This window comes from Macaca fascicularis, chromosome 10 (genome assembly GCF_037993035.2).
Source record: "Macaca fascicularis isolate 582-1 chromosome 10, T2T-MFA8v1.1".
Taxonomy (NCBI): Eukaryota; Metazoa; Chordata; class Mammalia; order Primates; family Cercopithecidae; genus Macaca; species Macaca fascicularis.
In genome coordinates, this window is record NC_088384.1 from 12,108,371 (window position 1) to 12,127,962 (window position 19,592).

Below are 19,592 nucleotides of genomic sequence, written 5' to 3' on the forward strand. Positions count from 1 at the left end.
GACTTATACATTAATTCATTGAATCCCCAGGACGGCCCTGCAAGAGAGGCCTTGTTATGTCCAATTCACAGATAGGGAAACTGAGGCCAAGAAAGGGAAATGATTTGTGCACAGTTACCCAGGTCCCTTTCTCTGAAGACACGGCCTCAGGGCAGGAGCCCCCCCCAGCATCTCTGTGGATGAGATGCTCAGAGTTCTGAGCTGGGGAGGAAAGGAGCTTCTGGGCAGGCCCCAGCTTGGTCTGGAAGGATCAGAAGATGGAGACTTGCTCCCCTCCCCACCACCCCACAGATGCCAGTTGCCATGACAACAGGGCCTCCCTTACGAGGGTGTTGGTTGGAAATTTGCATTTTAATGGAGACGTAATTAGAATTAAAGGACGGAGATTAGAAGGGACAGAACTCTCCCCAACCCCATTCTATGCCCTTGGGAAGCAGAACCCCCACCACAGAGATCTTAAGGCCCCAGAACCATCCACTCCCCACACTGTCCCCTCCCAAAGCCCTATAGGGATATTTTCTCTGCCACAAAGTGCTGTGTCTGTCCCCACTGCCCACATGGCGATAGCAAAGCCCAGAATAGAGGAGGGACTTATTCTAGATCTTACAATGAGGTCAAGTTCCCAGAGCCAGGTGCCATCCGCTTTGCCTAAGGACCTCCCATCTGACCCCAACCTACCGGTAAGTCTTCAGGTATAAGTTGGCTTGAGGGAGGGGTGCTTGCTTGCTAAGGGGCCCCCAAGTTCTCCCCTGAGTCTTCCAAGCTCACCTCTTCCTCTCCCTGTAACCTCTTAACATCTCATGGCCCTGGGGACCTGGCAGGACTGGGCACTCCACCCCCTCTTTCTCCAGGGACTGGGAGGGATGTGCCCAAGATCACACAGCAAGCTGGGCCCAGTGGCTCACACCTGTAATCTCAGCATTTGTGAGGCCAAGGCAGGCAGATCACCTAAGGTCAGGAGTTCTAGACCAGCCCGGCCAACATGGTGAAACCCTGTCTCTACTGAAAATCCAAAAATTAGCCAGGCGTGCTGGCAGGCACCTGTAATCCCAGCTACTCAGCAGGCTGAGGCAGAAGAATCGCTTAAACCCAGAAGACGGAGGTTGTAGTGAGCCAAGATCACGCCACCGCACTACAGCCTGGGGGACAGAGCGAGACTCGCTCTCAAAAAAAAAAAAAACATCACACAGCAGCTTAATGGCAGAGCTGCATCTTTGGCTGGTCAGGGTGGAGACATTAAAAAGACCCCGCCTTGGACCCCCACCTGGGGGTTGCTATCTGACCCCAGATCACCATGGAGAATTTCCAGTAGCTATTTCTGTGTGTTCATTACACCCTTAAAATCAGGCATGCCACTATTTCACCTTTCACATCATTGGAAAGAAGCCACTTTGCCTCTGCCTGGATGCCCTGAGGGGGCTGCTGTCCCTGGGGCTGGTGGGTACCACCCTGAACTCTACAGACCCTGGACGACAGAGACTCACACTTGCTGACAGTGTAACATGAGCATGTGGGCACCACCAGGCCCAGCGGAGCCCTTTATTCACCCCAAATGCCCACCTCCTGCACGTGGAGTGGCTTCTGGTTTACGCTCAGCAAATGCTAGCTGGTTTTTCTCCTATTGGCTGCTCCATCAGTGGTATCAGCAGATATTTATTGACGGCACAGATTATTAAATGCCAGGCCTGGTGCTGAGCACATTTCATGCCACCTCACTGCACCTCCAACAGACCCCAAGCACCCCCTCGAAGCTCAGAGAGGTGAGGTAGGCTCCCAGGTCACATGGCTGCTAAGCGGCAAAGGCGGCGTCTGAACGGGGACCAATGACTCCAGGCTGTCAGGTGTTACTCCCTGTGGCCTCCAACCTACCCGTGTGTGAGCACAAGAGCATGGAAATCCAGCAGCCACATACAAGTGCAGGTCACATCCACAGACAGGGGCCCAGGTCCCACCGGCACACTGCGGTCCACAGAGCAATCACTGATTTACAAATTAGACTGCTGGCCGGGCGCAGTGGCTCAAGCCTGTAATCCCAGCACTTTGGGAGGCCGAGACGGGCGGATCACGAGGTCAGGAGATCGAGACCATCCTGGCTAACACGGTGAAACCCCGTCTCTACTAAAAAGATACAAAAAACTAGCCGGGCGAGGTGGCGGGCGCCTGTAGTCCCAGCTACTCGGGAGGCTGAGGCAGGAGAATGGCGTGAACCCGGGAGGCGGAGCTTGCAGTGAGGTGAGATCCGGCCACTGCACTCCAGCCTGGGCGACAGAGCCAGACTCCGTCTCAAAAAAAAAAAAAAAAAAATTAGACTGCTTATTCTGCGTCCAACGGAATTCCAAATGCTCGACACTCGATCCTCACAGCAGCCCTATGAGGTAGGGATTATTATCATAATCAACTCATAAACGAAGAAACTGAGGCACAGAGAGGTTGTGGGGCTTGCCCAAAGTCACACAGCTAGTGAGTGGAAAAGCCAGGATGTACAGCCTGGTTCCAGAGCAGGCGCTCCCTTCAGACCACAGGAGCCCAGAGCCCCGGGCGCCTCCCGCCTCAGTCCTGTATGGAGGACTGGACAATACTCTCTAAAGCCCCCAAACCTCAGAGGAGGAAATGGGCTAGGGGAGGAGGGCAGAGGCACATAGATGTGTGAGCCAAAGCCTTGTGGAAAGTGGGGCATCTGTGCCAGCCCCAGACCACCAGGACACCCTCTCCAGCACTGCCCACCTCCCAGAGTCCCTACGGTCCCCTCTCCAGGGGGCCACTGGTCTGGAAGCTGAGGGAACACGCTCACACACATACTCTTGCTTAGGACCTGGAGACTGGGGCTTGAGTCCTGACTCTTGCTCTTAAAGGGCTGCACAGCTCTGCAGGAAGCCCACCTGCCTCTCAGCCTCCCAGGCCCAGGGAAGTTAAGCTGTTCCAGGGAGCCTGGGAGGAGACATGGACAGGGCATGGGGGCCGAAGGGCCCCTTACAGTGATTTTCCTCTGTGTGGCCAAAGGCCCCAGTCGGGGGATCAGGGACAGGCAGGGACCCAGTGTGGAAACAGGCTCAGAGCAGTGAAGCCGCTCACCCAGGGTCATGCCAGGTGGGGAACTAGCCTGGGAGATCTCATGACCTATCCTCCCACAGGGAGACAGGAAGCAGCTGTCCCCCTGAGCTTGACCCATCAGGGCCAACGTCAAGACTGGCAGGTCGCAGGTGCCCAAATTCGGGCTGTGGCGTGACCTGCTTGGGCCCAACGGTGGCTGCCCCTGCCCATCCCGTCTTGCCAAGAGGGAGCTGGTAGCATGGCAGCGCTGTAGCACCCTCTGCACGCAGTCCCTGGGCGCAGACCCACCCAGGCCTGCCCTACACGGCACGGTTCTCACATGTTTCCTAGAAGGGGATCCACTGGTTCTCACACCTCTCCTAGAAGGGGGCTGCTGCCCCGCCGAGCCCCATCCAACCGATGAGGAAACTGAGGCACTCTTTGTTAAGGGATTGCTGGGGTCACACAGCCCCCAGCTGTCATTTGCACAGTTTTCTTTTTTTTTTTTTTTTTTTTTTTTTTTGAGACTGAGTCTCGCTCTGCCGCCCAGGCTGGAGTGCAGTGGCCGGATCTCAGCTCACTGCAAGCTCCGCCTCCCGGGTTTACGCCATTCTCCTGCCTCAGCCTCCCCAGTAGCTGGGACTACAGGCGCCCGCCACCTCGCCCGGCTAGTTTTTTGTATTTTTTAGTAGAGACGGGGTTTCACCATGTTAGCCAGGATGGTCTCGATCTCCCGACCTCGTGATCTGCCCGTCTCGGCCTCCCAAAGTGCTGGGATTACAGGCTTGAGCCACCGCGCCCGGCCTTGCAGTTTTCAAGAAGGGACCTCGCCTCCCGCCCTGGGCAGCCCAGGCTGGTGGCTCTGCCTTAGCTTCCCCAGCCACTCCAGGCCAGGCTGCGAGTGGGAGGGGGTGCGGGACAGCAGGAAGCCGGGGCCACACAGTGCTGGCTGCAAGGAGCCAGCTAAGGCCGAAGGACGTCCGGACCCCCACCCCCACCCTACACCCCCACCCCCACCCTCACCCTACACTCCCACCCCCACCCTACACCCCCACCCTACACCCCCACCCTACACCCCCACCCCCACCCCCACGTAGCCTGGGTAGCCGCAACTGAGGCCTTGTAGTCGCGCCGCGCGAGAAAGCTGTCCTGCGTCGCCACCTAGTGGCAGAAATGCGCCCGGGCCCGCGGATGTGCCGATTCCTCCGCAGGAGGCTGGTTCAGCGCCTAGCCTGCAGTCCTGCCCGTGCCCGGCTGGGCTGCGGGCGCCGCAGGGGTCTGCCCAGCACGTTGGCACACACAGAACTCCACCCGGGGGACCGTGGGCTGATCAGCCCAGATCGGGAGGAGGACAAAGCTTGGTCCTTTGCCCGCCTGAGAGACTGACTCGCTGCACATCCCACGACCTTCTGGGCCTCTCAACCCAGCGGCTCACTGGCGCCCCAAACTCAGCTCTCATCCACTCATTTCGTGCGTTTCTGGAACTCTTACCGTATGCCAAGCACTGTTCCAGGCGCTAGGGATATAACAATGAACAAAACAAAGATCCCTGCCTTGAGGAGCTTACAGAGGGGTATGGGTGGGGAAATAGACAATACTCGATACACATAATAAGACAACAATCCGGCTGTGTTAGAAGCAGGAAGGAGGCGTATGTCTGAACAATCACTGGGCTCCAGGCCCCCCACTCCCCTTAGGACAAAATCATGGAGTCTGAGGCCTTTGCGACCCTCCAGCCCAGCATGGCATCCTGAGGGGCCACTCGTGTGTCACAGGGGATAGGTCCTCACTACAGCGGTCTCCGCCTGGAACAATCCCCGCTGCCCATACATGGTCAGCTCCTCCTCACCCTCCAGGGGCCTACCTGACCCCATGGCTTGACAGGCCCCACCCAGCACCACAGCACTGCTCTCCCTGGTGGCTGTGGCAGGAGCGCCCCCACAAATCCTGCGGCCAGGCTGCCAGTCTTGATTCGCACCTCTGACTCCACCCGTGTGACCCTGGCCTCTCTGTGCTTGTTTCCTCGTCTGTAAAATGCAAAAGACAATTCCAACCTGGAAGGGTAGGGGGGATAAACGAGTTAACAAATGCAAAGCACGTAGAACAGGGCCTTGACCCTTGAGTTTGTGTTGGTTGGTATTATTACTATCTAGCTGATGGGGCTTAGACGGTGTGGTCTATCCCGGAGGACCAACTCCAGGTCCCACACTCTGTGCTGTCAGGTACACAGAAGGCCCTCAGAAGCCGGCTGAGTGAACCCAGTGGTCCCTTCTGATTCACCGTTCACTTATTGCGTGTCTTCTGCATGCCAGGTGCTGGACAGCCAGCTGCAGATGGAGCAGCGAACAAGCCAGGGCTCCTCCCCTAGGTAAGCAGTGTCACTTCTAGGCCAGAGGGGCTCAAACGTTTTGGTCTAAGAAGCTTCTTACATTTAAAACTTCAGAATCCCCTCACGCCTGTAATCCCAGCACTTTGGGAGGCCGAGGTGGGCGGATCACTTGAGGTCAAGAGTTCAAGACCTGCCTGGCCAACATGGCGAAACCCCGTCTCTACTAAAATTTTTTTTTTTTTTTTTTTTTGAGACGGAGTCTCGCTCTGTCGCCCAGGCTGGAGTGCAGTGGCCTGATCTCAGCTCACTGCAAGCTCCACCTCCCGGGTTCACGCCATTCTCCTGCCTCAGCCTCCCGAGTAGCTGGGACTACAGGCGCCCGCCACCTCGCCCGGCTAGTTTTTTTTTGTAGTTTTAGTAGAGACGGGGTTTCACTGTGTTCACCAGGATGGTCTCGATCTCCTGACCTCGTGATCCGCCCGTCTCGGCCTCCCAAAGTGCTGGGATTACAGGCTTGAGCCACCGCGCCCGGCCTAAAAATTTTTTTTTTTTAAGAAGAAAATTAGCCGGGCGTGGTGGCGGGTGCCTGTAATCTCAGTTACTCGGGAGGCTAAGGCAAAAGAAGCGCTTGAAAAAACAAACAAACAAACAAACAAAAGAAGCGCTTGAACCCGGCAGGCGGAAGTTGCAGTGAGCCGGCACTGCACTCCAGCCTGGGCGACAGAGCGAGATACCGTCTCAAAAAAAATTAATTTAATTAAATAAATAAATTTTTAAAATTCAGGATTCCAAAGAACTTTTGTATGTAGGCAATTGATATTTGCCATACTAGAAACTAAAACAGAAAAAAATTTACATATTCATCAATTCACTTAAAATAACAAACCCATTGCTTTGTAACATCAACATATTTTGAGAAATAATTGTATTTTTCAAAACAAAAATATGTCTTTAATGTCTGGCTTACGGGAAGACAACTGGATTTTCATACTGCACTCAACCTGTGCGATATCTTGCGCTGGCTGAAGTATACGGAAAAAACTCCGCCCCGTCCCCAGCCTGGCCCGCCACGGAGCCGCGAGACCCGAGAGGATTGGTCAACCCGGCGGAGCTGGTTGCAGACGGCTTCCGGGGAAGGAGGGGCCTGAGAGCCAGGCGCCAGGCGGATTGGGATTGAATAACAAATATGTCCTTCTGCGCCTTAAACCCGCCTCCAGTTTCCGCCCCTTCTTCTGCTCGAGTATAAACCTCTAACGCATGCGTCCTAAGAAAGATGGGCACTTCCGCCCATCCCTTCCGGAAACCTCTGTTCCGGCTCGGATTTCCGCCGAGACGGCTAGAACTGCCAGGTTGCAAGTAGTGTGAGGCTCGTGGGCGGAGCCAAGCGCAGCCATGTCCGCGGCCCTGCTGCGGCGGGGCTTGGAGCTGCTGGCGGCGTCCGAGGGTGAGGACGGCTGGCCGGGGGACGTCCGACGCGGGCAGGAGGATGGCAGTGGCTGCGGGCGGGAGCCGTGGATGGAAAACAATCCAGGCCGGGCTTAGCCCCAGTGGCACGGGAACACTGCGCGCTCTCCGACCTGGGTCCCTTCTTCTCTCTTCCCCTGTAGCCCCCCGGGACCCTCCAGGTCAGACCAAGCCGAGAGGGGCTCCGGTGAAACGGCCCCGGAAGACGAAGGCAATTCAGGCCCAGAAACTGCGGACCTCGGCCAAGGGAAAGGTGCCCAAGTCGGCACTGGGTAAGTTCGGGAAGGGGCTGAAAGCGCTGCCTCCGGTGCTGGGACCTGCGCCCCAGAGGAGGTGGCGCTTGAGGCAGGGCCTGAAGCGTCGTCCCGGTATTGCTAGACCTACTGTGTGCCAGGCGCGGAGCGGGCTCCTGGACATACGAAGGTGACAGAACACGCCACCGTCCTGGCCCTCGTGGACTACGGCCCTAGTGGGGAGAGAAGCCTCAAAGAATATCAAACCCAGTGTATCATTGCTAAGTGCATTGAAGCCTATGAATTAAAAGATTACGGTACTCCGATGGGGACTTGGGCCAAGTCAGCCTTCTCTGAGGAAGCGACATTTCAGCCGAGAGCTGAAGGAGGTATAAGAGTGAGCTAGGTGAAAAGTAGGAAAATATTCTAGGAAGAATAGCGTGTGCAAAGGTCCTGAGTTAGAAAGGAGGTTGTTGCCTTTGAGAATTTGAAAAAATAGAGGCTAGTAACGGTGACCTAGTGAATAAGGATCAAAGATGGAGCATTTAAACACATTCACTAACACTGTGTGCCAGGTGCTGATTCTAAATGCTGTGCAAATGTCAGCTCCTTTGATCCTTACATCAGCCCTTTGAGGTCGATACTACTATCACCCCCGTTTTACAGATTGAGAAAAAGGCGCCTGCCCAGGTGGTACGGGTAGAAACCAGGCACTGTGTCCCAGAGTGCTGCTGTTACCCACTCCATTCAAATGGGACATGCTGTGGCCTGGGCAGTGGCCATAGCAGCAGAGATAAGAGAATTTTGCAGGTGGAAGATACGTTGAAGAGGAGGCAGCAGAGAATTGCAGCCTTTAGAGGGGTTTTAGTGGTGAATTGGCTGTGAAGGTGGAGCCTAGTTTATTGGGGGATGTGGTGTCACTTAACAGACAAAGACTTTCGGAGGGGCTGGTGTGGGCAAGATGGTGATATTTTGACGTGTCAGGACGTGACAAGCTCCTACTGTGTCTGAATCCCTAGAGTCTGATGCATAAATATGTTAAGGTATTTGTTAAAAGAATTATGAATTCCAAGGAGGAAATACAACTTGAGCCAAAGTTTGGAGGCAGGAGAGCGAGACAGGTTTGAGGCCCAGCAATACTTGCCACGAAGCAGGAGGGTGGAGTGTCAGAGGTCATTCCTATCTGTCCCAGCCCTTGTCTCACCGTCCTGTCCTGGGTGCTCACCCACCTCCCCTGTTAGATGGGAGCTCCTAAAGGCACACACCCCCTTGGGCTTGTCCGCAGCCCTGGTGTCCAGCACAGGTTTTGGCACATAGATGTTGAGCGAGAGGAATGGCAAGCCTCGCAGCCAATGGAAAGAACACCTCTGCAGCCTCCACCTTGCTCCAAGCTTCTTTGTCTCTTGCCTGGATTATTGAAGAAGCCTAGCCGGTCTCCTGACTTCCACACACCTCCTCCCCCAGTAATCTTGTTCTCAACAGCAACCAAAGTGATCCTCTAAAATCAGAAGTCATTCTTTGTTTCTCCTCTGGGTGGCTCCCATTGTAGTCAGTAAAAGGTAGGGGTCTTAGGGTGCCTGATGAGGCCTACATGACCTACCCCCCCCCCACCAAACTTGGTCTCTTCCTGCTACCCACTCCCCCCACTCCAGCTGTTTTTTTGTTGTTGTTTTTGGTTTTTTTTGAGACAGAGTCTTGCTTTGTCACCCAGGCTGGAGTGCAGTGGTGCGGTCTCATCTCACTACAACCTCTTGCCTCCCGAGTTCAAACGATGCACCTGCCTCAGCCTCCCGAGTAGCTGGGATTACAGGCCAACCACCACACCCAGCTAGTTTTTTTTAATTTTTAATACAGACGGGGTTTCACCATGTTGGCCAAGCTGGTCTCAAACTCCTGAGCTCAGGTGACCTGCCTGCCTCAGCCTCCCAAAGTGCTGAGATTACAGGTGTGAGCCACCGCACCCAGCCACTCCAGCTGTTTTGTGTTTTACAAACACATTTGACACATTTCTGCTTCAGGGCCTTTGCACTGGGTGTTCCTCTGCCTAGACAAATACTCTCCCCCTGGATATCCACAGCTCTCTCCAAGTCATTTCAGTGAGACCTTCTCATTCCCTCCTATTTAAAATTGCACCCTCCACCCTTGGAATTCCCCTTTTCTGTTTCCTATTTTGTTTTTCTCCATGAAATATATGCACTTCTAAAATACTGAGTCGTTTGTCCTTCATCTCTCACTGAAGCGTAAGCTCCAGAGTGCTCCCTTGGTGAGTAGTATTCAGGACATAATTGCTGGAAAATGGGGGGGCCCAGAGCCTGGGGCTTTCAGCAGGACCTGTGTGGAGAATGCATTTGATGGAGAAGAGCCCAGCTGCTATAATAATCTGGGAAGGGGACGATGAGGTCTTTGGCAGGGGCATGGGCCAGGGCCCGAGAATGCTTCCAAGGGGAGTGAATGTGAAATGGTGCCCCGTGCCTGCCACCCACAGACGAGTACCGGAAGCGAGAGTGTCGAGACCACCTCAGAGTAAACCTGAAGTTTCTGACCAGGACGAGAAGCAGCGTGGCTGAGTGTGTGAGCCAGCAGGTTTGTCGAGGGAAGGGACGTGGGAGGTGAGAGCCGAGGCTGTTCCCCTAGGACCCATGGCGGTCTCAGCCCTGAGCACAGGGTGGGAGGCTGGGCCAGCCCTGCCCTGCGCCGAACTCCCCCGTGACCTTTGCGGGCCTCCTCTGCTCTTGAAATGAGCAGAAGTCCCGCACCCTCCCCAGATTTTGCGCCAGAACCGCGGTCGCAAGGCTTGTGACCGGCCTGTGGCCAAGAGCAAGAAGAAGAAGAAGGCCGAGGGCACCGTGTTCACCGAGGAAGACTTCCAGAAGTTCCAGCGGGAATACTTCGGCAGCTAGGCTCCCTGGAGGGCACGGTGAAGAGGCTTTCAATCCGGCCGCCTCCGTCCGACTCCTCTGCTGGCCCCAGGACCCGGCCGTGCCGCGCGGCCAGCAGATGGCGATGCAGGACCAGCCTGGCTCGAGGAAGCCGTGGAGCTGGAGCCGTGTGGTGGCTGGAATGGAGCTGGTGGGCCAGAAGTCCTGGGAGGATATACACACAGACTGGAGGTGGCTTCCGCAGGCCTGGGCAGAGCGTCTGCACCTGCCGGAAAGGAACCTATCTGTTTTGTTTGCTTTCGCCCAGGTGGGGCCTCTGGACTGTTTGCTGTGGTTCCTGAGCCCTCGGGGACGACACCTCCTGGAGTAGGAAGAAGGGTGGGCTTCCAAGTTGTAATAAATGCGAACCCAAGAGCTGTGTGTGCTGCTGATCTGCCCCACGGGGTGTCTCCCATCTCCTGTGGCACCAAAGCGCCACCCTGCCTTCCCCCATCTCCCAGCGTGCTTCTCAGCTCCGGGTCACAAGTCCTCCAGTCCAGCCCTGGCAGGCCGCCATCAGAACACCAACCTCTGCTGCCCTACACCAGGGGAGCCTCCTTCCTCTGGGGGTGGCCGCCACAGCTGAAAAGGTGACTCGAGGCAAAAAATAGCTGCTGGGAGGAGTTCTGGTGCAGGTGGCTAGGTCCCGCAGTGGGAGTGGTGCTGCTTCAGCCCACGCCCAGGGAGCGTCGAGTCCGCCATGAGCGGAGCGTTTCACCAGGTGTGTTCCCTTTCCCGCTCAGGCTCTGGTGTGCAGCCAGGTGGGGTCAAATGCCTGTCGTAGTGGGGAGGGGACAGTAGAAGGGACTCAGGAGATAACCTGAAGAAAGGGTTTCACACTCAGGCGTGTGCCTGAGCTGAAGAATGGAGGTGAGGGGAGGCAGATGGGACCATTCCAGCAGGCATGGGTTGGGATCAGGAGGTGAAGGACAGGCAGGTACTGAATGCCTGTGTGAGTGAAGACCAGAGGTGGGGCCAGTGGAGGAGAGGGGAGAAGTCAGCGCAGGAGTCCATTCATCAGGGAGCCTCAGGGGAAGGGACCTGGGAGCTTTCTGGCAGCTCCGTTTGTCTCCTGAACTCTTCCCTCCCCACCCCAGCCTAAGGGCTCCTTTGGTGTGGTGACTCCCATTGCTGCTGGTAGAGAGCATGGCATAGTCCCCTGAGGCTGGGTCTGATTAGGAGTGACGATCTGGCTCCCTGGGTTCCCTGATGACACTGCCTCGGGGCCCATTATTTGTAAGAGCATTTGCTCCCCCACTGCCGTGGGTGGTCTGTTCCTGATCTTTAACTGGTATTCCATCCTAAATAAAGACATGATGTGGCCACACATCTTCCTGGCAGTGGTCCTGTCTCCGGGTGACCTCCATCAGCAGGGGGAGGGGGAGGGAGTGTGCTGTGACCCCAAACCTTGGAGACCAGGGCCTCTTCCTGCCTGCTGGACTGTAATGACCCCACTGGGCAGAGAAACTCGGATATCCATGGAGACTCGTGCCCTTAATCTTTTAAGCAGCTTAACAAGAAGCCAGTTCAGCCTCTAGCGCCTGGAAGAACAGGCTGACCATAGGCCCGGGGCCCCTTTCTATCAAGGACACGCCCACTGTTAGAGAATCGCCCAGAAGTGCAGCGTGACAGGCACTGCCCCCCGCTGAGGATGGGAGCCGGGGTCCTGCTGCTTCCCCGCTTGTGAGCTTCCCAATAAATCTTACACTTATGCCAAGTAGTACTATTGGGTGCCTGTCCATGCCCCCTCTGGGTGACAGTCATTTGTGTTTACCGCTGGCACTCTGGTCCAGTGGGTCAAGGACAGGACTGAGGAGTCTGCCTTTTAACTGTCCCCCTGAGCAGTTCTGGTGCAGGTGTCTGGAAGGCAGCAGGGAGCTGGGGTGGCTGGGGCAGCACTGGAGGAGAGAGGGTTGTCCCCATGGGGGGCCAAGGAGGTGCTGACCGTGATGGCCAGGACCTGGTGACCAACAGGACCCAAATAAGAGGACACTGAGGCCAGATGCGGTGGCTCACACATGTAATCCCAGCACTTGTGAAGGCTGAGGCAGGTGGATCACCTGAGGTCAGGAGTTCAAAACCAGCCTGGCCAACATGGCAAAACCCATCTCTACAAAAAAATACAATAATTAGCCGGGCATGGTGGTATGCATTCGTGGTCCCAGCTGCTTGCGGGGAAGAGGGCTGGGGTGGGAGGATTACTGGAGCCTGAGAGGCGGAGGCTGCAGTGAGCCAAGATGGCGTTACTACACCTCAGCCTGGGCAACAGAGCAAGACCCTGTCTCAAAAAAAGAGGAAACTGAGTTGTCACTTCAACCTAGGGCTGACAGGACAAAGCAGGAGGCCTTCCCCAGTCTAGACAGCATGCATGGGTGTGAAAGCACCGGAAGCATTTGCGTCACAGGTGGTTTGGGGAAGCAGAGTTTGAGGAACCTACCCCATGCCCCACAGGAGGGCCCCAGCCATGGTTTCCTGTGTCTTCCACAGTGGGATGGGCTGCTGAAGCCCCCACACTCTGACCCTCTTTGCTACTAGAGGAGTTGGCCAAGGGGGCCAGGCAGGAGTGGGCCAGGACTGCAACATGGGACTCTGCTGGGGCCCAGCTGCAGGCTCAGAGTTTAGCCTGGGCAAAGGCCTCTGCCACAGGCAGTGGGACTGTGGCACTTGGTGTGTGCCCCGTTCTTTCCTGCCTGGCTGACTTTCACGGGGTGTTGTTCCCATTCTCTGTCCACAACTCTCCCCACCCTTCAAAGCCCAGCTGGGAGGCCCTGCTCTGTCTCCTGAAGCTGCCACTTTCTACTTGGTCTAAGTGTCCACCTTCAGTCCCCCAACTAGGCTGAGAGCCCCCACCCCACCCCATGGGCCACCTAGGCAAGGGTGGTTGGCACTTGGGTGTCACTGAGGGGACTTTTTTTTTTTGAGATGGAGCCTCACTTTGTCACCCACGCTGGCGTGCACTGGCACTGCTCACTGCAACCTCCGCCTCCCCGGTTCAAGCCATTCTCCTGCCTCAGCTTCCCAAGTAGCTGGGATTACAGGCATGTGCCGCCACGCCCAGCTAATTTTTATTTTTTATTTTATATTTTTTTGAGACGGGGTCTTGCTCTGCCACCCAGGCTGGAGTGCAGTGGCGCGATCTCGGCTCACTGCATCCTCCGCCTCCCGGGTTCATGCCATTCTTCTGCCTCAGCCTCCCAAGTAGCTAGGACTACAGGTGCCCGGCTAATTTTTGGTATTTTTAGTAGAGATGAGGTTTCACCGTGTTAGCCAGGATGGTCTCGATCTCCTGACCTCCTGATCCGCCCGCTTCAGCCTCTCAAAGTGCTGGGATTACAGGCATGAGCCCCCACGCCCAGCCTCACCCTGCTAATTTTTTAGTAGAGATGGGGTTTCACCATATTGGCCAGGCTGGTCTTGAACTCCTGACCTCGTGATCCACCCGCCTCGGCCTCCCAAAGCCAGGAACTTTTTATTTCTACCTGGCCTCTTTGAAATAAAATCATACTCTTCCCCTGGTTTTCCCGATCTCAGGAAACGGGCCCTCCATCCTTTCTCTTGCTTGGGGGGATCCCCTCTCTTCACACCCACATCTTGGCTGCCTCTCCTTGCTGATCCCAGCCCAGTCCCCTGCCGGGCTGAGCCCTGTGACTCCCTGAGCACCCATCTTAAGGAGCATGCCCAGCATGTCCATGCCTGACCCAGCTGCTGTGTTACATCTGAATGTGACACATGTCACATCTTTTTCTTTTTAGGGTCCATCTGTCTCCTTTACCAGAAGCAAACCTCCATGAGGGCAGGGATGTTTACTTGGCTCACTGCTGGAGCCAGCACCCAGTGTAGTGCAGAGCGGGCACCCACTCAGGACTAGTTGTATAAAAGAAGAAGGTCGTTCTCTGCTCTCCACAACCTACAGCCTTGTCCTAGACACAAAGCAGGAGAAAATGCTGAGAGTTGTCCGCTCTCGCCTGTGAGGTCCCTTCCTATCCCCCAGCCCCCAGCCCCTGGTCACTGGGTAAAGCCCAGCTCCACCTCTGACCTGGTCACCTAGGCTGGGCTGGCCAAGGCCTGGCAGGGGCCATAAGTTGCCACATGCAGGGTGGTGGCTGGACATCAGCCTCATCTCCGCCCCTTCCTCCCATACCCCTTATTGCGCTGGGCTCTCCGGAACAGACATCTGCCTAGCCAAATCCAGCTGGTTTGTCCAGGCCATTATCACTGCGTATACCAACTGCCCGTGGGCCAGTGTCCACCCCCAGGCCAGACTTCCCAAGGAGGTGCCTAAGTCTGGGTCTCAGCTGCATCAATAAGAAGGGTGCAGTCATAAGACCCTCCTCACAGCCTCAGGAGGACTCTGAGCTCATCACTGGAAGGCGCCTAGAGCATCAGAGCTCTTTGAACGTTTTCGCCGCAGTCATTTTTGCTATTTCCCAGGCACTGCTCTAGTCCTGGAAGTACCGGAATGAATAAGATAGCAAAACACCTGCTGCCACAGAGTGACCTTATAGTTAGAGAATGGAGAACAGAAAGTGAATCTGTATACAGATAAACTCAATGGAGAAAAAAGTTACCAAAAAAACAGCAAGTGTGAGGCTCTGAGGCAGGACCAAGCTTGGCAGACAGATGGAGAAAGGCCAAGAGCACAGTGAGGGGAGGAGGTGAGGTCAAGGAGAAGGGCAAAGCCACTGTGACCTGAGCTGGTGCCTTCTGGGTGTGGGAGGCCTTAGCTGCAAGGGCCTGGAGAGGGCACAGCCCCAGCATCCTGGGTCCACACCACTAGCCTGCACTGCCCTTCTTGGTGCCTCAGTTTCTCGTCTGCCAAATGAGGGCCGACCCCCACTGGCACTAGATGACTCTGATGCTGTTGGCCGCACCCTAACGCCTATTTAGTACCTGGATGTGGATGGAGGCCCATGGCCTTTGGAGAATTCTAGAATCTCAGCAGGAAAGACCTCGAAGAGCACCAGGTCCAAGACCCATGTGTGATGCCCACTTCCAGCGGTGCCTCGGGCAACTTCTCCACAAGCAGTTGCATACATTCCGTCAACAGTTGGCTCTCAGGTGACCGTCTATACTGGGCACCGGAAAGGTCATGACGGGCCATTTGTTTCCAGCTCAAGAGGCAAAATGAAGAGCCCAGACTGGAGCCCGAGTCCTGGCTTCAAATTCCAGCTCTACCTCTTTGCTCAAAATCCTCCTGGGTGAGCTGGGCGTGGTGGCTCACACCTGTAATCCCAGCACTTTAAGAGGCCGAGACGGGCGGATCACCTGAGGTCAAGAGTTCGAGACCAGCCTGGCCAACATGACAAACCCCATCCCCACTAAAAATACAAAAATTAGCTGGGCATGGTGGCAGTCGTCTGTAATGCCAGCTACTCGGGAGGCTGAGGCAGGAGAATCGCTTGAAACTGGGAGGCAGGGGTTGCAGTGAGCCAAGATTGCACCATTGCACTCCAGCCTGGGGAATAGGCTCAATCTCTAAAAAGTAAAAAAAAAAAAAAAAAAAAAAAAAAAAAAAGGCCAGGCGCGGTGGCTCATGCTTGTAATCCTAGCACTTTGGGGAGGCCAAGGTGGGTGGATCAGGAAGTCAGGAGTTCGAGACTAGCCTGGCCAACATGGTGAAACCCCGTCTCTACTAAAAATACAAAAATTAGCTGGGCATGGTGGCGAGCACCTGTAATCCCAGCTACTCGGGAGGCTGAGGCATGAGAATCGTTTGAATCCAGGAGGTGGAGGTTGTGGTGAGCCGAGATTGCACCATTGCACTCTAGCCTGGTCAACAGGGAGAGACCCTGTCTCAAAAAAAAAAAAAAAAAAAAAAAAAAAAAATCCTCCTGAGTGTGGCGTCTGCCTCCTGGGTGTGCTTCGGGGACGGGGTGAACACACGTACTGTGCTCAGTTACAGCAGTGCCTGGGCGCACTCACCCTCACTGTCCTCCCAGCCATTCCCCGGGCACACCCAGTCTACACCACCTTCCACAGAAGGAAAACTGTGATCCTGAAGGACACAAGAGGAAAGACAGACCTACCCAGGATACGCTGATCCTTGCATTCAAGCACTCATCCGCAACACAAAAGACATCGCCTGCCTGGAAAGGCGAGGTCTCCCCGCCAGGAAGAAGCTGCGGTGAGGAGGCGTGGTTTCTAGGCGCTGATCCATCCTAGCATGATGCCAGGCCTTCTATTTAGGTAGCAACAGGCACAACAGCCTTCACAGGAACTGTCGCCTTTGTGCCCAGCTCTAGCCAGAACCTGTGCAGGATGTCATCCTTCCACCCCATAAGGAGAAATGGAGGCCAACCCTCAGCTCCTGTCCTGCTTCAGCATCAATTCCGAAAAGGAGCCATTTCTTTCTTCAGGAACACGCTTCTACAGAACTCAGGGTAACAAGTGAAAACTAATCTTGTGTGCTTATCTCAAGGACTGTGCAAGCTTATCCAGGGTTTCAGGCGACAGCTGTTGGCATGAAGCCCTCTTGAATAAATAGGTGGAGGCCCAGGCTGTCCCTCCCTCCCAACCTCCCAGAGAGCTCCAGCCTCCTCCCTACACAACCAGCGAACTCACCTCTGGGTAAAGGACCCAACTTGCTACAGTTGGCCAACTATCTGGCTGTATGGCCCCATGAGTCATCAGGCATCGTGGCTTACACCTAGCAGGGCGAGCAGTTCCCACTCTGGGTACCCATCTTCAGTCCTGGACTGCCCTCCTCCCCAGATCTCACAAGGAATGTTATGACCAGTTTGGGATGGGTGGGTGGCGCCTCACTCGGCTAATTTGCCAGAAAAAGAATCCACACAAGTACTTTCCCTACAAAATAATTTATTCCAACACACAGCAACAGCAGAGACTCTATGTACAAGCACACTGACGCTCCTGACTACCCTCAACTAGGGGACCCTTTTCTTCCCCCTTGCCTTGCGGACCTCTTCTATCAAATCTTTCAGGTACTGGATCTCCTTGGCCAGGGAATCCGCCCTCTCTTTTAAAGCCTCATTCTTCTTTTCCAGCTCTTTGCACTCGCCAGTGAGGGCCTCCTGCTCCGCCCTCTTCTTCTGGCGGTACCTAGTGGCTGCTGTCTTGTTTTGCTCCATTTTTTTCAGCTTCTTATCCAGTTTCTCACCCTTTACTTTTGCTTCTACCATCTTCTCTCCAGGAGGGTCGTAAGGTTTGGGGCGGGCAGAGCCACAGAGAACACCTGGAGATGGGAGGCTCCTATTTGGAGAGCCCCTGGTAGACGGGCTATGCTGAGGAGAGCCCAGATAGGACTCCGGGCTCATACAGATGCCACTATCATTATCTGAGGGGGTGTCTTCCTCCTTTATGCACGGAGGGATCATGGCAACATAAGCAGTGGCATCTGGCTTCCTATCTCCTTCAGTGATATCCACTTCACTGCCCAGCTCTAAACTAAAGGAATGATCTGGAGTGGAGGACAGGACCCCTGGGGAAAGGGGAAGAGGTTGCAAGAAGGTGAAGGGGGCAACCTGGTCGGGTTTTGTTAAACTTTCTGGGAGATGGCCAATTGGGTTCACCGTCTGGGGGGGCTCCTTGTTAGTCTCCTGGACTAGGGGGGCAAAGAGATCACACGTGTCATCCAACGTGGTCAAAAGGTCATCTGGCATGGTTTCCAGGTCATCTATACCCAACAGGGCATCAAAGTCGAACTCCTTCAAATCCATTTTCTCCAACATCCAATCTGTCCCGGAGAAGGCATCCTCTGCAAAAGATTTGAATGACAGGGCCAAGTGAGTCAGATACAAAGATAACAGGCCCCTAACCCTAGATCCCACCCAGACGATGTGGTGGTGGCCCACTCACCCTTGCCGTTGTTGGAGGGACTGACCAACCCATCCACAGCCAGCCATTCGGAGGAGCCCGCCTTAGCCTTGTCGCTGGAGAACCCATGAGGTTTGAAGTGCTTGGCCACCTCCAGGTAGTCATCTAAGAGACCTAGGCTTTCTTCAGCCCCCAAACCCGACTGGTCGAAGGGGGACATCAAGTCCCCCACCAACACCTCGCTGCTCAGGAAGCTCATTTCGGTCATGTTGCGGTGCTTTGCTGGAATCGAGGAATGTGCTTAATTCGAAGATGTCTTTGTCGGTTACAGCAACGCTGCTGCTGAATGCCGTGAGAAGCCTGAATGGGAATCAGAAGCCAACTCCCATTAGAGGTTAGCTGGTCTGAGAATTTCATCTTTCCACTTACGAGGCGGGACTTCTCTAGTCCAGCCATCTACAGAGTCGGCAACGGGGCAGTTGCATCCGCCCCTCCCTGCTGCGGCTCAGGTTCCACAAAATGGACGCTCACGGAGACCAGGCGATTCTTCCACCGGCCACCAAGAGGAAGGCGCTCCGTCCCCGCGTCCAAATACGGCCAGGGCGGCCGCGCCCCGCCCACCGCCCGCCCTTGACTCACGCCCGCGGCGCCGCCCTGCCGCCGCCATCTTGGTTCTTGCCACGTTTCGCGGGGGGGGAAAGCCGAGACCCCTGGGACCCTTGGGGGATTCGGGGTCCGAGGGCGGCAGGGCCCCTGTGGAAGCAGTCCTGGCACCAGAATGCGCCTTCCCGATCCCGGGCACGCGAGCGTCTCGGGGACACCCAAGCAAAGACCACGCGTCCCGGGCGCTCGTAAAATCGCTTCCTCCTTGGCGGCACCGCCCTGGGCCCCAGGCCGCACCCCACCAACCCAAAACCTGCGCCGGCCCAGGGAGCACAGCTGGACGACCCGCCCTGGTACTCACGCCATGGCTTAAGCCGCTGGGGGGGGGTGCCGCTGCAGAGCCTGGTGCTGCTGCCGCCGCTGCAAAGGCCAATGCTGCCGCAGGCACTGCTGCCCCTAATACGCCATGGTGGCCGTGGACCCTGCGGGCGGGGAGGAGGGAAGGCGCACACGTGCGAACCAAACTACATTTGTGGGCGGACGAAGTAGAAATGGCCGCAACAGCCGCCCGCCGGCCCTTTATAGACTTCGTCTCTAAGGGGACGCAGCACCGACGCATCCTTCCGCCACGGCCACGTGACCATCTCCTCCCGCCCGCTCGTTTCCCTCCCTTTGACGCCCCAACCGTTTATGCCCAGCGCGTAGCTGTGACGAGAAAAGGTGTTTGTTCTTATGACCTCACGAAACGAGAGAGGTGCACTACTTTACTTCTATGATCAGAGTCCGTTCTTTCCTTCGCCGCCGGAGCGCGGAGTGATCTCGCAGACACGCCTCGCTTCCGGTGTCGGCGCGGTGGGCGGGGAGAGGTCGTTTTCCGGCGGAGAGTTTTTATTGTGAAGGCCGAGGACGCCAAGTTATCGCGCGAGGTGCTGGCGAAAAGCGCGCGTCAAGTTGATTGGCCCAGGCACGGTGAGTCATATATACCTCGAGCTCTTATTGGCTCAGGGCCCCAGGTGGGCGGCTGCTGGGAGAGGGATCACGGAGTCCGCGTGGGAAGGGTCGGGGTCTCGGGTCTCTGCCAGGCCTCAGGCCGGCCAGCCTGCTGGCCAGCTACAATCGCACTGGCTTCTGCCCCCAGGAGACCTTAGCCTAGCGCACCCCATAGTGGCCTCAGGGCCCAGCCCCTGCGGTCGGGTCCCGCCGCCCTCAGTGGAGGTCCGCCACTGGCGGCCCCGCCGCCAC

General features: G+C 56.0%; 2 protein-coding genes across 3 annotated transcripts; one reads left to right on the forward strand and one right to left on the reverse strand.

Annotated features, from left to right (window-relative positions):
• Nucleotides 1-6,667: 6,667 nt before the first annotated feature.
• RPS19BP1 (ribosomal protein S19 binding protein 1) lies at nt 6,668-10,347 on the forward strand. Of its 2 annotated transcripts, none has more exons than XR_012418714.1 (4): nt 6,668-6,803; nt 6,967-8,099; nt 8,185-9,639; nt 9,822-10,347. XR_012418714.1 is itself a non-coding variant. In XM_045363593.3 (4 exons), exons 1-4 carry the CDS (start codon nt 6,752-6,754, stop codon nt 9,954-9,956), a joined length of 414 nt encoding a protein of 137 aa, XP_045219528.2. In that variant the 5' UTR covers nt 6,668-6,751; the 3' UTR covers nt 9,957-10,347. The 2 variants fall into 2 exon arrangements, 1 of the variants encoding a protein (XP_045219528.2); XM_045363593.3 differs by having other exon boundaries at nt 6,967-7,095; nt 9,542-9,639.
• Nucleotides 10,348-16,773: 6,426 nt separating this feature from the next.
• On the reverse strand, nt 16,774-18,904 carry ATF4 (activating transcription factor 4). The gene is made up of 3 exons (XM_005567221.4): nt 18,712-18,904; nt 17,790-18,107; nt 16,774-17,688 (listed from the first exon to the last, which is right to left on the reverse strand). Exons 2-3 carry the CDS (start codon nt 18,013-18,015, stop codon nt 16,859-16,861), a joined length of 1,056 nt encoding a protein of 351 aa, XP_005567278.1. The 5' UTR covers nt 18,016-18,107; nt 18,712-18,904; the 3' UTR covers nt 16,774-16,858.
• Between the last annotated feature and the right edge of the window lie 688 nt (nt 18,905-19,592).

What these genes read in the sequence shown, in the direction of transcription:
- RPS19BP1 (XM_045363593.3), top strand. Translation starts at nt 6,752, where the DNA reads ATGTCCGCGGCCCTGCTGCGGCGGGGCTTGGAGCTGCTGGCGGCGTCC. An exon ending in GGTGCCCAAGTCGGCACTGG is followed by an intron (nt 7,096 to 9,541) that starts GTAAGTTCGGGA and finishes TGCCACCCACAG; the next exon opens with ACGAGTACCGGAAGCGAGAG. An exon ending in CTGAGTGTGTGAGCCAGCAG is followed by an intron (nt 9,640 to 9,821) that starts GTTTGTCGAGGG and finishes CACCCTCCCCAG; the next exon opens with ATTTTGCGCCAGAACCGCGG.
- ATF4 (XM_005567221.4), bottom strand. Translation starts at nt 18,015, where the DNA reads ATGACCGAAATGAGCTTCCTGAGCAGCGAGGTGTTGGTGGGGGACTTG. An exon ending in TCCCTCCAACAACGGCAAGG is followed by an intron (nt 17,689 to 17,789) that starts GTGAGTGGGCCA and finishes AATCTTTTGCAG; the next exon opens with AGGATGCCTTCTCCGGGACA.